Below are 18433 nucleotides of genomic sequence, written 5' to 3' on the forward strand. Positions count from 1 at the left end.
AAAGAAATGTGATATAACATGTTAATTAGTGAGCTTTACAGATGTTGGTAGGCAGAATTGTTTTGCTTTTGGACAGAGCCAGGCTAGCAGTTTCCCCCAGTTTCCAGTCTTTATGCTAAGCCAAGCGGACTGCCTCCCGGCTCCAGCTTTACCATGAACATACAGACATGAGAGTGGTATCGATCTTGTCATCTAACTCGTGAAAGCAAAGAAGTTTATTACCCAAAATGTCTCACAAACGAACTATTCCAGAGCTGTAAAATACATATGATCCCTGAAGTACCATCTGGCCTGAAGGATGGCACTTAAAGTATATGTGTGTTTACCTCACAGCTCGAGAGATGCCACAGATATGTGGCAGCTACGAGCTACGACAGACTGATCCCTGTCCCTGACTGTTCCCTTGCCCACCCACAAACCTAAAGATGTTTTGTTCAAGTGTTGAAATTTACTTTGGGCAGAAACACTACTTTACATGACTTACCCTCCCATTAAAGTTCTGTGTGTTGAAACACAGACGGAGAGAGGTGAAAATTAAATTTGAAATGTTTAGTATCTTCTATCCAGGTTTACTGAAGAACCTGGATAAACACGTACCTGACCTCACTGATAACTGTGATGTGTAAGTTGTGATGAATAAAGCAGCTTATTGGTGCAACTGCTCTGTATGATAAACGCTCATTATAGTCTGTATGCTTGACAGAAGAGAGGGATGACAGCCCCCCTCTGTTGGCAGCTCAGCCTCCCACGGTGAAAGCGCCTGGTGAGCACAGTTAAGAATGCCAGTGAAATTTACAGGCCCACAGTGGGCCTCCGTATTAGAGAAGGTGAAACATGGATGGTGCCCTCAGGACGAGGACCCTCTCTGAGGCTACACGGCTAAATCACAGAGGAACATAATAGAGGGACTATGCAATGACAAAGGAGACTCTGTTTCCTGTTTCTGTCAGTTTCTGCAGACGCACACTTGAGCAGCATGGCTTCACGAACCATCAAGCGCCTGATTGTTACCTTTAACCTAACCCAGCAGGGTGACACAAAGACCTTCCCAGCTGCTGCCGGTTGATCTGTAGACATTCATCTAAAGCGGTCACTTCTCTTACACCACTATGAGCTATATGATGGCCCTTACTTTTTCTTGACATTATAATTTTCCCCTTGTTTTGGTCTAAACATTTTAGCTGGAAACGTACAGTCCGGACTTTGATGCTCCATCCAAAAGTTACATAAACAGATAAGAAAGACAAACATACCACAGAAGCAAATAACTCAAATCACACATCAACATTGCAGAGTGCTCAAGGTTATGGGAAAGATCAGCTGAGGACATGAGCAGCACATGGGTCACAGCCAGTGCTCAGACCAAAAAATCCAACCTTACCTTAACGTAGGCAGTGTAGCGCTGGCACTCCTCCCTGTTGATTTCCAGGCTGAGCTGGTGGCTCATCTTGCTGATCTGAGAACCACTTTGAGTGAAGTAGACCCGGGAAGGCTGGCTCTTATGTCGCTTATCCACATCAGCTGTCAAGTTATACAGCAACTCTAAGCAGAGACAGAAACACTGTCACACATAACATCAACTGACAGCGATGGTTCTTTGAGTAAAGATAATCTTGGGAAACACTTGAAGTATGCAGAGTTTGGTTTTTTCCCAAATCGCTGCCATCAAAACATGGGAAGAAATAATTGACAGCTTATTGCATTAAAATGAAAGTGTCAGAGGGAATATGGGAACATGTTTGACATTTCTTGGTCAAATTATCTGATATTAGTTTAACTTAACAAGAGGCCTTTGTTTCGTGTTGTGTAATGAAAACTACTAATTTCAGTAGATTTAATGTAACTAGTATTAATGTGAAAGAAAACATTTCAATTGCAACTGTACAACTCTTACAAACCTGTTGATTATACCCCATGCTTTAGTGACACAAGGCAGTTTTCTGAAGAAATCTTTAGCATGGTTAAACATTACCAGCATTTCCGAGAAAACCTTATATGGGCCATTTAAAATTCATTCCTTGAATGAATCAGCCTCAGTCTGTAGTAATTGCTTCAAGAGGGTGTCATGCTGGTAAAACAGTGGGAAGGGTGGCAAACACACCCCCAGTTGGACCAAAGCCTACTGTTTCCTCCATCCAACACAGGGAACGCCATGAGCTCACTACAGATGAGCCAAAGGAAGGTTTCATTATGGGAGTCACCAAACACATGGTGCTGCACTTTCCATGGCGTTCGCCAGACGGCTAAACAGAGAAGCTTTAGTCCTGCAAGCCAGGACATAGTCATTATGTAACGACAGGGCTCCTGCACTCCTGGGGGGTTGGGGGGGCGCTGTGACTGACTACACCCAAACACTGGAACAGGACTGCACCTCAGCAATCAACAGGCACCGCACCCATGAGCCAGTTAGCAAAGGCTGAACCATCGGCCAAACACACTGACACTCAGCCGCAGGACAAAGGCTAACCACACTGACCGTCTCCAAGCACGGGGAGAATTGCTCAGCATGATCGTGTTTACATATTTTCCCCATTTAAATGACCACTAAAAGTTCAAGTACTATGAATTTCACTTCCTCACAACACAAAATGACCAAAATACACTATATCTGCACGGCTTCGACGGGGTTGTTGATCAACACCAGTGACACAGACCTACTGTGACTTATGAGATTCACTTTCAAAATTCACAGTGATGACAAGACTCAAGAAAGTCAATGTGCAAGGACACTGGTCGCCAAGAAACACAGTACTTAACTCGCTGTAAAACCACAACGCCAGTTTTGATATTTCTGATTGTACAGATGAGATAAACAAATAAGGTACCACATGTTAATTACTAAGTTTTAGAGGTGTAAAGACTGTTTTTTTTATTTGGAGGCTAGCTGTTTCCCCATGCTTCCAGTCTTTATGCTATGCTAAGCTAAGTTAATCGCCTCCTGGCTGTAGCTCCATACTAACACACAGACACGAGTGGTATCAATCTTTAGACTCTGGACAAGAAAACCAATACACAAATTTCGCAATATATCAAACTATCCCCTTAAGCCACACAAAACGAAAAATGTTTCAAGAATTCTGTATTTTTTATCTGTTCTCTAATAAACTAGCTTACTCTTCGCAAATGTGGAAATATGTTTTTGTTTCATTAGGTGAGAGCAGTGCGGTCTGTGCAAGAGTGGACTGACAACATTTGTGAGGTTTCTCAGGTCAGGATTTGTCCTCACCTATCTGTCCGGGCAGATGTCTTCCCCGGAAGCGCATGCAGACGGTGACATTGAAGCAGTTTAGGTTCTGGTGGCCCTCGTGGCACTGCGGCACAGAGATGTTGATGGAGACGGGCAGGAAGATGGAGACATCCACCGTAATGACAGGCCGGGTCCTACAAGCACACCAACCAACACAGGAACACAACGTGGGAGAGACCGGACATTAAAATGACTCAGAAGTAGAAAAATACTGCAGTGTCACAGAGACTGATCCAGTTACTCACCTCAGCAGCACCACACTGTCTGACATGAAAGCCCCGATAGTGACATCTGCAAGAAAAACATAAACATGACTGATTTGGAAGAAGACATTAATGCAACATCTGCTGACAGCACTCCTCACACCTGCAAATCCAACACAATGCACAGAGGTCATTAACTGTCATGCTGGCTAAGTCTGAATGTCAGCTGTGGAATGTAGTAAACAAGATGCCTCTATCACGAGTTTTTGCACTGCTGTTGCAAGAGAATGAGAGATCCATGAGGGTGAAAAGCTAAATATTTAATAAACCCATCCTTTCCCATTTGATGTTTTCATCTTATTGTCTTGATATGGTCATGAAAAGCCACGATCTAGTCTGGTATGACTGTACCTGCATATCCGTTGCCATCCATGTCCACATTGCCGGAGACTGACTGGCCAAACATCTGCAGACCAGGGTTTACAGTTCGCCCAGACAGTTTCTGTAACAGATGATACCAGCCTTCAAATAACACATTGTGAGCCAACATGGAAAAAAGAGCACATTGCATGAGTTGTTTTTGCTCTGAATTTGTTTTTCATAGAAGAATGATCTTTGTTTTTACAGATTTACAGTAAATAACAGATTCAGTAGTATAGCATTAAGTCTGGGGAAACGGGGGAAACAGCTAGCCGGGCTCTCTCCAGAGTTCAAAAATATACCAACCAACACCTCTAAAATAGCACGTTAGATATTGTTTGTTTAAACTCTACACAAACAATTTCTTGACTAACAGTGTACTGAGCTCACGGTAACAATAAAGATGTAACTGCGGCCAGCCACTGTAATAGTTAGAGCACGTAACTCCACGTAAAACCACAACTTGTCGCTTTTACATTTGTAAAATACACAAGTTTCTGTACGGATTAAACAAATCAGATAAATTAGGTTAATAAGTGAGCTTGAGATGTACGGATAATTTTATCTTCAGATAGAGGCTAGCTGTTCTCGCCAGTCTTTTTGCTAAGCTAAGCTAGTCGCCTCCAGGTTCTAACTCTAGGCAGAAATTTGAATAAGTGTATTTTAATTAGCCTAACAGGGGATGCCCTGTTGGAAATCACAACCCATACAACTGGCAAATAGTGCCATGCTTGATCCACTAAGAAACCGAACATTACAGCTTAAATGAAAAAGCTTGAATGAAAATGAGCTTTCGGTTTGAATAATTTAATACAATGACCTGTCACTGCCACACACTCTAACACAAACAAGTGACTGCTGTTCCATTTGAACAAAACATCTCAGTAATGATGGTGGTCTACCACATGTGGAGGTTGAACAGCAGATTTTTAACATAAAAAAAAAGAAAGGAATAAAGAAGCCTGTGAAGCTTCGTGGCTCTGTGTATTCCCCAGGCTACATCACCACCTGCGACTTTACCACACATTACTCAGCTGCTTCAACAGCTACTGCGTAGATTCACAAGGTGAACACATGGTTATCATCAAAATGTTGCATGTGTTGGTTCTTTATAGAGAAACTATTACATATAGAAATGTTGGCATGTTGTGTGACACTAGGAAGTGTTTTTACCATGGAGTATTTGCTGATGATTCCTGTGGCATCCCCATGGTAGATATAAACGGCTCCTCCGTAGTCATCCTCTTTAGGTGCTCCTATGGCCACATCTGAAGAGATAAATAGAGGCCAAAAAGTGTTAGTGGCATGGAAACGAACACGAACATAAATGACTGTGTGTGTTTGTGAACTTGTACAAAAGCCTTCATTAACCTGCTGTTTACTTTCTGCTGGCCAGTGCCTGGGAAACAAGCTGTTACAGTGAGGCTCTTAATAGACAATTAAGTGTTGTTAGTGGTCATAAAAATTTGTCCGACCTCTGAGAGAGTGGAAACAAGACTATAAAGTGCTGGCAAGAGCACTGAAACAACGTCTCCTTATCCTATTTCCACAGAAAGTCCATATATACACTTTCTTTTTATAAACCAAAACGCTTCCATGCCATGTGGTGCAGCATACCAAAGCAGAAATGGTAAAAGAATGGCACTTTTCATTTAGTAAATACCACACAATAATTAAATGAAACAAGTGATTTGTTAGTGAAACCAAATGTGTATTATGATTTCTACAGTAGCTCTTTCAAATTAAATGGTAGCAGTTTTGCTGTAAATAAAAGATGTCAGTCAGCGAGCAAGTCTGGCTCTTTCTACACTACAAGAATGACGAGTAACAAGATGAGTTATACTTCCCAGCTGCCCCATCTTTTTCCACACACACACACACACACACACACACACGCACACACACACATACACACACAATGTGCCAGGCTGCAAGCCTCGAGGCATATCTCACACGGAGATGAAACCGGGGCAGCAGCTTCCAGCCTCGAGTGTGAGACGGACGCCAAGCGGAGCCCTGAGAGCCAAGCCATACGAGTGCCAGGAAAACAGACAGCGTAAAATGTATGTCTCTGTCTGTGAGGATAATTTGGTTCACGTCTGGATAACTCTGTGTACGCAAGGGTCAGAGAGGGAAATAGTTTAGATCCCCCTCGCCGCAGGGTAATCGAAACAAAATTTCTGTGAAAATGACGAGTTTTGTTGCACCTACAGAGCATCTCAACCAGCCTTTGCTTGTGGGCTGACGTGCTGAATATAAACTGTGTGAATTTATTATTCACCAGATGACAGAGGAAATAGCTTTGCTGCATGACTACAGGGCATGTCCACAGATAGTTTAGGGTTTAAAGGACAATACCAGTAGTTTTGAATTTTAAGTTTTGAAATCCCTCCGTCTTCTTGTGACCCCTTATCACAGTTTAAGATGTCTATCAGTTGGAGCAGTTCCTTTAAATAGTGATTTCTCCCTCTAAAGTTCTTGAGTTGTGGTACTGAACATTTGTTTAAGGCTCAAAGAGATAAAACTAATTAAAGATTTCACAGAGAAACAAGATTAAGAGAAAAGTGCATTAAAATAAAATACATTTTTTGTAGCAGAACTGCCTTTCATCTTACGGCCCCTTTGATTTATGTTGTGACCCACTGAAGGAGTTTTGACCCACAGGCTGGGAACCACCATTTTAAGTATCTCTATTTCTCTGTCTTCCTATTGACAATCCACAGAGTGTTTAAAAGTTATATACAGACATATGAAATACTTATCATATAAAACATAATTTATTTATAATTTAAAAATAACTTTTGATGAAGACCATGTGATAGTCAAAAGCTCAAGAACAAGCAAGTGAGTGGACGCTGTTTTGTCAAGCAGGCAGTTTCTAACATGTTATTACAGTACTTCATACTAACCTTGATATCCATCGTCATCTATGTCTCCGATTGCAGAGATGCATTCTCCAAAGTGTGCATTGAAAGCATTGTCACCGCTCAAAACACCTTCCTCCTCCATCACCCCCTGAAAATAGCAGCAGGTAGTCAATTGAGCTGGCAGCAGAAAAAGGAAGGTGCTATAGTAAACAGCAGCAGTGAAATTATTGCAGCTTTTCTGCAGTTACTTGGCTTTTATACAAACAATTTAACAACCAAACAGACAGTCTGCTTCCTCGCAATAACTCATAAATATAAAATGTATAAACAGAAGCTCTAGTCTTGGTCGGTTAAATAATCTCATTGCTGAATCACACAAAGCTCCACTGTTTTATTCCAGTTTCGTGATAACAAACATGGCCAGAAAGAAATCAGACGTGCAAAGCTGCATATAGTAATAACAGTATAGAAATGTACACCTGTGTAGTTCGAAGAGGGAGACTGGGCAGACTGTAGTAAAATAAATATGCAAGTTATGGTATCATGTTCCCACCGACCCATGGATCCCACTCACATTGCCCTTGCTGAGGTACACAGACACCTGGCCCTCATCACGGAGCTGGCTGTGCATGGGTGCCCCCACAAGCAGGTCCGAAAGGCCGTCCTGGTTCAGATCAACTGCACACAATGAGGAGCCAAAGTAAGAGCCCATCTGGAACCAAGCCGAGCCACAGAGCAATGGGTCAGATCACAGACACGACTTCTTCAGTTCATACGATTGACATGTACAATTCGTAGTCTGACTGGATTTATTTGTCCTTTTATATGTATACCAATATTAAAGGAATTTTACACAACTTACGCCTCAAAGCTACCCTGACTTCCTTTTCTTCACTCTGAATGGAAAGCATTAGCTACCTCCCTGGCTTTGGTTTCTGAGAAACATGTTCCTTCTTCAATATTGCTATCGCTGTCTAAACACTTAGCGCAGACATAAACAGTGCAGTTCTGACAACAAAGAAATTAGAGTGGTGTGTCTGCAATGCATTGCAAGAATCAACCACATGATCCCTGAGGCAGATTAGGTAAAAAAAAATACTGTTCCTGATGAAAACGTACAGTTTAACAATAGCCTAAATGCTAAATATATGCTGTATTATGATTAAAAACAGACGAATAATATAAGACCACATCCAAGCTCATACCATTGTCCCTGAGGCTTGAAAACTCTTCACCAAAGTCACACCATCGATTTTGAAAATGTAAACCTGTGAGGGAAACAAACAAATCACTGAAGCAAGCAACACAAGACGACATCGTTTCAACAGCTGGAAACAAGACAAAAGATGAAGTCCCTACTTTTCCACTGCCGCTGTGCTGAGGAGCCCCTGCAGCTACGTCTATTACATCAGGAGAGGAGAAGTGTCCAGCCGTCACAGCATAGCCTGGAGACGCAGACACTAATCAGTCACAGCACCTTTGTCTTCCGATATATTTGACATTCAACACAATGATCCTCATTAACAGGCTCTCACCAAGGTAGCTGTATCTGTGGGAGTCGACATCTTCTTTGTTCAGGCTGTAGAAGGAGTCAGAAGTCAGGTTGTACACCTTGATCGTCCCAGTCCAGTAGTATGATCCCGGTGCCCCCATCACCACCAGCCCCTGAAATTGAAAACATTCACTCAGATCACAGTGATTCACCTTCTGTCTGCGCTGCAATGGCATGCTGAAGGGGAAAAAAAACAAAACTACGCTGCTGGTTGGACGTCTGGTTAACCAAAGGCCACAGACTGGTTTGTGCTATCAGCACTTAACCACTCGGCCAGATGGCATGCCAGCTCCTTTGATGTGATGAGGAATTTGGAGCCCAAGCAAAACTGACAGTTGTAAAGTGAGCTGTTCACAACGTCCACAGCTATTAAAGGAACCAGCGACAATTAAGATTTTCTGTTTTGCCCTACACTAAAACTGTTGCACCATTGCTCACCACTGCCTGATCTTCACGGCTGATGTTATCAGTGACACAGGATGTGAGGCTGCCACTGAGAACTCAAACAAGCTGAGCAGCACACTAAGGACCTTACTCAGCAGTATATTTCCCCTGCACTGTGGTGTCAAACATCTGGGCACCACCAGGCGTGTGCACAATGGTTCAGACAAGGATAAGGTTTAACAGTTGGACATCTTTTCTTTAAATTCCTCACATTCTTTCGAGGGGGGGTTGTTCAAACACTTTAACAGATCAGCATTGACATCCCCTGTTTGTGAAAAAAAGTGGGTTTGATGTTTTGTCTTTGGTATTAAAACAGTGAAATCGTTGTGGAATCCAACATTATCAGATTCTTTTTTCCCCCTAAAGCCAAAAGTCTTCTCTCTAGTGTTATTTACAGGTTTCATATGATGTGGACTGAACCATTTGTATGTTACATAACAACTTGGCGAAGTTCCTTGTACAAGCTCCACACCTGTACAGTTCTTTTCAGCTTATAAATCATGTGGTTTTACGTGATAAAATAATGAAACTAAACCTGACTAAAAATTACAACATACACGGCTACGAGCCTCAGTCTTCATGACAGCGGTGAGCAAGATTCGTGAAACGTTTCTATTTTAGTATCTGTGAAAGGAAAAGCATTTTTACAAGGGAAGCCATGTGTGACTCTTGTGCTCTTTAGTCTATCATGCATGTGTCTTTGTAAATGTAGCTAATTAAAATTGGTGTTTAAGGCTACAGCTAATGATTCTTTTTATGTGTGATTAATCTGCCATTTTTTTCCTTGATAATCATTAAAGGTCAAAAAACAGTGAAAAATCTCCCACGTTGTTCAACCAACGGTCCAAAACCCGAAGATATTCAGTTCACAATTATAAAAACAGGAAATACTCACATTGGAGAAGCAAAAAATCATTGGAGTTGCTGCTTAAAGAATTACATGCTTGATGTTTAAAACAGCTGTCAGGGAATTTTCTGCTAATCAACTAATGTTTGCGGCTCTTTCTCACCAATGAGAATAGTCTTATCTGTGTGTCCCAAATTGAACGTAACTGTAATTTCAGATTTAAAAAGCATCCTTGCAGAACGTGCCACTCACGGGGAACATCAGGAAAGAATTATATTGCTAATGTATACAAAACAAAATGTCTAAATGGGTCAAATATACATTCAAATTTACATTTACTCCTCATATGCACATCCTTTCGTGTCAAACTATATATTTGCTCAAATGCCTTTATACGTTAAATCTATATGACCTCCCTCTCACTGAACCAGCTTCCCCTTTCTGCAGACAAATGTGTGGGAAAGATATTTGTAAGATGCAAAAAGGCATTGTGCCTTTCACCAAGGATGATGTCATGTTGTTAATACAAAAACAGTAGTGCATTTATGTAAAGGAAACTCGTATTTTTATAAATGCTTTATCTTGTGGAACCACACCACAGGCCATGTGAGGCCGCTTGCGCCTGCCTATGGAAACATAAGTTAACAATTATCAGCAGTTAGTCAGCAGAGCGTTGGCTGCCAACAAATACTGTATATCTTACTGTAGGATTCAGATTTTCCACATCATTTGACCTCTTAAACAACTTGGTGGGAAAATCCCACTCAACACCATACATAACAGCTCTGCTAACTATCCCCAGAATCCCAGAGTCAAAGTCAACAAAGAGGAAGTAAAAATAAAAGATTCTTTGAAATATTAGGAATGTGGTAATGTTAACGGTTATCATACTTTCAAGTGAGAAAACGAGTTCCCAGATAAGCAAACAGAGACAGTATGGAAGATAAGAACGACATATAACATGAAAATGCTATGAATGCAAACTGTTTTTTGTTGTTGGTGTTATTGTTTATTTTTAAAGACGTGATTGAACCGCTCAGCTAACCAAACAGTGAAGTGATTGATGAAGCTCCACGATTGACCAGACAAGAGTTTGGAAGACATCCAACAACTACCTCCATGTTAGGCGAACAGAGAGTCTAAAATGGATTAAGAAGATGAACTAGCGCCGTTACTGACCTCCGTAAAAACTCCCGCTATCCCGGCCTGGCATGAGCCGTGCTCTTCCCCATACTTCTGCTTATGGTCTGTAAGAAAAAACAAACCACAAATTATTTCACTGTGTGCTCAAGCCAGCAGTTACTGGAGTTTTTCCTGCATTCCATATGGAGCTAGTCAAAGTCACAGTTCCATCTACGACAGGGCAGAAAGCAGACTGAGGGAAGGGGTGCAACACCACATTCAACAACAAGACCTCTTACTTTCTGGGTTGGGTGGTGGTGGGGGGGGCTCTCAGGTTACAAAAATATTGAGCTTGGATCTGCACAAAATGCACTGTAAATACGGTCCCATGCAAAGTCTGTCTGGCTTCTCCACAACTGTTGGCAACGAGTTACGGAAGGAAGTGAAATCCTGACCTGGGAGCACAATTAAGGTCTAAAACAGCCTTTGATAAATAGCTCTGAGTCACATATCAAAACATATGAAGAACACATTTGCATGAGTCAGCTTAAAATGTTATACAGTACATTCTTCTTTTTTTATGGAACCTTTTAGTGTTGCAGAGGGTGCGCAAAGGAAAACAACCTGCAGCCCAAATAGATTTGATTTACTACAATCATAACACAATCTGATTTCTCTACCCTGCAAGCAAATCTGTCCTTAAAAGCACCTGATTTCTGGAAAATCAAGCCAAGATCTGCCAAATATTTTTGTTTTGCAAAAAAAAAAAAAAATTGGATAGGGAATTCAAACCCTCAATCTCCAATGGACAAATGCTCATACATTCACCTTAACACATGGTGTGCCCTTCAGTAGTGGGAGCTGGCTCTTGCTAAAGTACTTGTTTTGGACTGAGGAAGAGAGATCACAGTTCAATGCTCTCCTGCTACAGCTCCACTCAGAGGCCAGAAGCAGATGTGGGGGCTTTCACACTGATGGTGCTGGCTACAGAGATCATGTGCCATGATAAAAATTTAACCACAGATGAGAATAAACAGACTAAACCAGTGGTTCCCAAACTGGTGGTCTGGAACCCTCAGGCCATGTAAACTCTCAATGCCTTCCAGGAGACACTATAAATTATGTTATTCCCATATAAACAATATTGCATCTTCTAAGATAACCTGTATCTTTGCTTGATTTTAAGAGGTCTTTTCCTAGTGTTGATGTCTGAGAATTGAAAATGTATTAAAATGAAGGAAAACCAAATAAAAACGTGTACTGTACTTGTCTATCACGGTGCCTTTACTGTACCTTCATAACAAGGGATGAGCGGTTTCGTCCTGCCCTGAAGAGTCGGGGGAATGATGGAGCAGTATCCATGTGGAAGGATGTGCTCTGAGTCGTAGTAGATGTTTTTCCAGCGGTGAGCACAAGCCTGTGATGAACAAACAAGTTCAGACACATGTTCATTTTGTAAACACAAACACTTCACACACAGACTGCAGGCAGGCATTCCTTGACCACGCTGATAGTTTTTAGCCCCTTCCTCGCTGGGCTGGAGTCAGTTCGTCTCTGTGGCTGTCAAATGTTCGTCAATGAGAGGGGGAATTAAGGCCCATCCATAACCCTGACCATAACAGCCATGGTCTGTGGTGTGAATTTCTCAGCTGCAGCGTGAGATCTATGTTTTTCCCAAGCAGCATTTAACGTGCAGTGAGAAAATCTTGACACAACATCAGTGTTTTAAAGGTTTTCATTTCAAAACAGCTCCTCCAGGCTTTACGGGCAGTCGGAGGAGCAAAATGTTCAGACAGCAAAAAAGACAAGTGGATCAAAAGACAGAGCACAAACTCTGACTTTATTACACTGCTGCTGAAACAGGGGGTACAGTACATTCCTAAAACTGACAGTGAGAAATTCTCAAAACAATATTTTGGCACTGTGTTTTTCAAAATAAAACATTCCACAAATCGATGAGGAAGCAGGATAATAAAGGCTGGATTTCAAACTCTGCACAGATCGGGCCACATAAATGTGTAAATGCGGTAATAATTTATTAACTTGGGGGGATGGTGGTGGGTCTCCTGTGGCTCTGGGGACAGATCTGGACGCCTCTGTGCAGACAAAGTTCACTTCATTTCCCCTCACACTTTTTAACCCCCCCACCGAACACACACGCAGCCAATCTAAATAAATATAATAGCTCTGCAGATTGTGATTGTGGGTGCACACAGAGTGTCAGATGACTGTCTGGATGCAAGATGCTATATTGAGAAACACTTGTGTTTCAAAGTACAGCTTGGCCAACCGTAGTAGCAATAAGCATAAACTCTCCCTCTTGAGTAGAAGGAGATTCTTAGATAGATCAATCCGCTGACATAAACATAGCAAAAGGGGCTCTTGCAGCAGCTGACAAGTTCTGTCGAAGCCCGAATCTGGGCTGTTGTCATGTTCCTGTTCAGCGAAAGGGCTCACTGGCCACAAACAAGGCCTTCACTGAAAACGCAGATGAAATCACCACTGTACACATCTGCCAAGCAGCCGTTTCCTTGTTCCCTGTTGCACAGAAACGTGAGTCCATTCAAATGAGATTTTTAAAAAAGAAGAAGAAAAAAAAAACACCAGTGCTTTGGAGAAGCACAGCAACACGTGGCTCTGGAAAGTCACCACCGTTCTTTTATCATAACCCTGTCTAGACGGCCAAAGAGTCTGCAGCTAAAAGCTTGTTGTTATACAACTCCACGCTCAAATTCCCAAGACTGACAGCTCCAAGAAATCTTCACATTTTGACGGCCTGACTGGCAAGTAGAGCCAAAGGTGATTAAAATCATGCCAATGCATTCCACTGAGGTATTAAAAAAATACAAAGACAAACATATTGAAAGGAATAGAGGTTTAACAGGCCCAACAGTTCTGTGGACGCCTGTAGAGGGAGGAATTCTTGGGATTTCTTTCAATCAGCACAGGTATTCAAACACATTCACACCTGTCATGAGTGCTTCAAGGGTTGTACAGTCCACCAGTCGCCTTCAAACTGCCCTGGATGACTGCTAGTTCCCTTGCTAGCCACCACACAGGAGACGGGGGTTAACGTTTAATGAAAGGCTGCCCTTTGACGGGACCACCGCAGAGGGGCTGAAGCCTAAACAAACTCTGCCAGCTGCCCCTACGATCTGCGTGCAAATACCCAGCCAAGCACCTCTGGGATTAGCACCACTAGTTAGTCTATTTCTCTAAATCCCTCTTTCAAGTTTTATAAACAACAATCTACTCTTGACAAACCCTGTTCCACTGGCTCGTCCAGCTCCAAACACGAGGTAAATGTTTCATGGTATTATGTAACTACACATCAGTTTCCAAATCTGTCTGACTTTAGTTGTTATGCAAAAAAAGAAAGATAAAAAAAATCATTGTAAATCTTTTAAGTTCTGTTTTTACTTGTGCAATTCAAAGCTTGCAAGCACATAAAACTAAAGGAGGGTTGAAATGTTGAGGCCAGCTGTGGTTGAACAGTACGGTTCATGGTAAGAGATCTGTAACAATGATGTTGGTGTAATCAGGTCCCCGAACTCACCAGTATTTTACCGTCGGCACTGTCCTGGCGGGCCAGGCTGACCCCCATCCACTCGTCATCCCGGTCTCCTTGGCATGTCTTCCCACACGACTCTCTCGGCTTGTTTCCTGAAAGAATGATGAGAGAAGTTTGCAGTTGTTGAGTCATCAGGACGGAGGATGTCTTGGAGCAAGTAACAAGTTACTTAGCATTCAAGTTACTTGCTCCAAGACACTGTCAGCTTTATGAATTCTTGGTTTTATTCTTTATTTGTGCTGAATGCACGAGTGATTTTTATATAGCTGACAGTTTGAAATTCTGTAGATGAAACATTAAAAACAGGAAATGGTTTGCAGATATCTGAAATGTTTCACAACACTTCTTCTGTCAATACTGTCAGCCACCTATGTCTATTATGACATTTAGTAAAGGCCAACGCCACTGGATATTGGAGGTTAATATGAATACTTGAATGTTAAACAAGACAACAATATATTGGCTAATATTCCATTTTCTACATTAAAACATAAACAAATCTTTTTAAATGGCTCCCTTTAGGCCTGCAAATAATGATTAATTTCATAATTAAGTAATCTGCCAATTATTTTCTTAAATAAATTTTGAATTGTTTGCTCAATAAAACATAAGAAACAATGAAAAATACCCTCACAATGTTAGGAGTGTGGTTTGTGTTCATGTTTTCCTGTTTAAGTCTGGTTTTGGTTCTGTGTTTCTCTGTGTAGCCTTGTTTATTTATTCACATGTTCTAGTTTACTCTATCTGTTTTCATGGGTTTGGTTTTAGATTCTGTGTTTCTATAGCTAACTTTGATCTTGTCATGTTTAGGGTTTTGTAGCTAAGTTTAGTCCTTTGTTCATTCGTATGTTTAAGTTTTCTTAGTATCTGTCTTGTCTCGTATTCTAGTTTTGTCCTGCATTTTAATTCGTGTCTTAGTGTCTAGTCCTGGTCTGTGTACTTCTGTATTATTTTGTCCATGTTTGCTCTGTGTTCTGTTTAATCTTAGTTCAGTCTGTTTTCCCTGTTAGTTGTGGTTTATTGGTATATTTGGGATCTGTCTACTTATGTTCTGGATCAGTTATTTATATTTTTCTGTTTCTTCCTGGTTATTAGTTTCCCTATGGCCTTATTGGTGTCTATCTGTTTGCCCCTGCTGTCTCTCTGCCTGCCTGTGTCTCATTAGTCCTGATTCCCCTCACCTGTGTTGCTCCCGCCCCGCTCGTTAGTCCCTGTGTATATATGCCTGCTTGTATCGTCAGTCTTGGTTTGTCTGCGCTCTGTTCTCTGTGTTTTTGGATCTTACCTTTGGATAGGACTTTGTTCCTTGTTTTTGGATTTTGACTGTGGATTATGTTTCTGTTGGAATTACCTTTGTCTGGACTTTTGCCTCAAGCTCCCCTGGAAGCCTGTTTAAGTTTTGAGTAAAATATATATTAAATATTTTCTGAACTGCACCACCTCTCGTATTGTCTGCATTTGTGTCCACACCTCAGTCTGCACTAACCTGTTACACACAATTTCTTTGAGCCCAAGGCAAAAGTCCAAATAATTTACTTATCATTTACTAATGTGTATGTATCTTATACTGCTTTGTAATGCTATAATCATTAGTGACTTTTAACAGTGGACCAATTTATGAAGATCATAAATCATAAAGAGAATGAGAACATAAATCAAGAAAAACTTAACATAAATAGCATAATTAAGAAAAAAAAATCACTACAAAAACCAAAATCTATGGCACTTTTTAAGAGTCCAAATCTTAAATAATGGATTACTATTTCCCTCCCGTTTCCCCAAGTTTTATTCCCTTTCTCCCTGAAGACAATTGATTCAGGAGAATGGCATGTAGCTGTAAGTGTTCCTCTGTGTTGTAGGTTCCCAGAGGCTCATCCGAGTTCACTGTGCACCAAGCAGAAAAAGTTCAACGTGACAATGTTTTTTGGTGACACATAGACTGAGCACGGGGTTAATATTAAAGCAATGCCTGCATGCCGGCTTTCTTGACCACAAGAACAGAGCCCTGGGGTTGGGGGGGTTGAACTTAACTTTTTGGCTCACATGCTTGGAAAATATTAGCAGGAGCATAAATCATATTTATCAAAATATTTATGAACCTCTGCACACAGAACCCTCTTGTCTTTTGCATGTCTCCATATAGCAGGTTCAGAACTAAAAGAACAACTGTAGCCCTGTTAAGAGCAGTATGAGGCTGCTTTATACTGATAAAACAAAACAGATGCTTGGGGGAGTTTATACAAAGAGTGAAAAATAAAAGAAAAAGCTGAAATTCAATATGTGTGTGTGTGTGTGTGTGTGTGTGTGTGTGTGTGTGGACTGTAGCACCAGATAATGAACTTTTTTGTGAGATGCATTCATTTCTGAGCTGTTGATGTTGTGCGTGGGTGCATGTGTTGCCCCGAGGCTGCAGTTAGTGTAAATGTCATTACATGGTCTTGTAGTTATGGTGCAGGCAGTGGGGACTGACCTCGTCCGAGATCCATCTCTGTGCAGCGGCGCTCCGGGTTGCTGTGAACTCGACACTTATATACTGCTCCAGGAGAGTGCACAGAGCTACTGTAGGTAGAGTTTGCCCTCGGAGCCCCTACTATTACCCTGAAGAGGGGAGAGGATGGGACACCCGTCAAACTTATCGCAGTATGTTTAATCAGTGTCACTGAAATCTTCAAATAAAAAAAGGAAATATAGGCTATTGCCGGCAGAAAAAAATACAGTACAACCAGAAATGTAATATTACCCATTATTGTTGTGCATGTAGCCTATTGGGCGTGGATGCAGCCTGAGCTCTAGACACACTTCAACATGTGCTTCAAAGTTCAAAATTCACTGCATCTACAGAAATCAGCATTTCCAGTAACAGTAGATATGTCACAAGACTCACCAGCGTGTGTTGTCATGATAATGCTCCAGCACAGAATAGCCAAAAAAACTAGAATCTGGTCCGCGGAACACCAAAGGATGTTCTAAGTCTATATTGTAAGAATAAGCCACTGAAATAGAGAGATAGACATAAAAAACATTTTGTAATCCCGTGTTTTGTCTCCGGAGAGAAGCCATCCCGTTGCGCATCATGCGTAATAACGCGGTTAAAGTGACTAGAAAGAAGGAAAACAATACGCAGGAATTGTCAGCTCTTGAGTGGTCAAACTGTTACAAAACTATCTTTCAGTTCTTTTCCCCCTTGTTCTGGCGCAGCAGTAGGCTGTGGTGGCATGAGGGGAAGCTTGAGGAGGAAAGTTAACGGTCCGGTAAATAACGGTGCGTCAGCTTCTCTCCATTGTCAATCTGAGAAAGTTGTTGCTCGCAGGCTCCCCTGTCGTGGACATAAATGCGGTCAATGGTGTCAAGTTGACAAGAGGTTAGACGCGGCGAAGCCATAAATAACAGGCGTGTACCTCAAAATAAAAGCATCGCTGTTGGTTGAGCCACTGTTTCAACTGTTGAAGGTCTGCGAGGGGTTTAATGTGAAAGGTAAAACCGGAAGATGTGGATTCATGCTCAAACACTGACACGGTCATAGAGAGACGCGAATGGTTTTGAGGCGCAAAGCATCACATTTCACCCGTGAGCTTTGGGGGCTCCACTCACCTAAACTGAGACAGGAGGGCGCACTGCTGCCATCTAACGTTTTCCATTCAAAATGAACAGTATAACCTCATTTTCATTTGTTTGTTTTTTATTTTTAAAAAGGGTTTTAATGAGAAGTTCATTGATTTATTGGCTACTCATTCAAGTTCTGAGATTCTCAGAGTTAAAATCAGGGACAGTGCAATTTCTCAGCACAATCAGGCAATGATATTAGTACATTGTTCAAATTAAATTAAAGCTTTATACTGAGAGAGTTTGACAATCATCCTTTAAAAAAAATCCAATCATCTTACTATAACATATATTACAGCAGCGGTTCCCAACATGTGTCACCTTAAAACAACCCTTATCTGCTTGGTTGCATGGCTAACAGTTGTCGTAACTAAGACTGATTTTGATTTCCTTGTTTAATTAGAAAAGACTCCTGAGGAAAGAAACTACCAATATTTACAAGAAAAAGGAAAGATTAAAGGAGAGACTGAAAAACAAGTATTATATTGTGTAGCAGAAATATGTTCTGCTTTTTCTTAATCATCTGGAATCTTATGGGGGTCCCACCAGTGTACATT

General features: G+C 41.4%; 1 protein-coding gene across 1 annotated transcript in view; it reads right to left on the reverse strand.

The window, feature by feature from the left end:
• itga9 (integrin, alpha 9) overlaps nucleotides 1–17658 on the reverse strand; it is a 50537-nt gene extending 32879 nt beyond the window's left edge. The window contains exons 1-15 of the mRNA XM_046070879.1: nucleotides 17158–17658; nucleotides 16744–16871; nucleotides 14259–14365; nucleotides 11996–12119; nucleotides 10760–10827; nucleotides 8273–8402; nucleotides 8097–8182; nucleotides 7943–8005; nucleotides 7312–7449; nucleotides 6780–6885; nucleotides 5044–5138; nucleotides 3862–3952; nucleotides 3493–3538; nucleotides 3227–3381; nucleotides 1382–1542 (exon numbers count right to left, since the gene is read on the reverse strand). Of these exons, the coding sequence (XP_045926835.1) occupies nucleotides 1382–1542; nucleotides 3227–3381; nucleotides 3493–3538; nucleotides 3862–3952; nucleotides 5044–5138; nucleotides 6780–6885; nucleotides 7312–7449; nucleotides 7943–8005; nucleotides 8097–8182; nucleotides 8273–8402; nucleotides 10760–10827; nucleotides 11996–12119; nucleotides 14259–14365; nucleotides 16744–16871; nucleotides 17158–17348 (1689 nt within the window). The 5' untranslated portion in view covers nucleotides 17349–17658. The remainder of the gene's footprint in view (nucleotides 1–1381; nucleotides 1543–3226; nucleotides 3382–3492; nucleotides 3539–3861; nucleotides 3953–5043; nucleotides 5139–6779; nucleotides 6886–7311; nucleotides 7450–7942; nucleotides 8006–8096; nucleotides 8183–8272; nucleotides 8403–10759; nucleotides 10828–11995; nucleotides 12120–14258; nucleotides 14366–16743; nucleotides 16872–17157) is intronic.
• Between the last annotated feature and the right edge of the window lie 775 nt (nucleotides 17659–18433).

This window comes from Micropterus dolomieu, linkage group LG15 (genome assembly GCF_021292245.1).
Source record: "Micropterus dolomieu isolate WLL.071019.BEF.003 ecotype Adirondacks linkage group LG15, ASM2129224v1, whole genome shotgun sequence".
Classification (NCBI taxonomy): Eukaryota; Metazoa; Chordata; class Actinopteri; order Centrarchiformes; family Centrarchidae; genus Micropterus; species Micropterus dolomieu.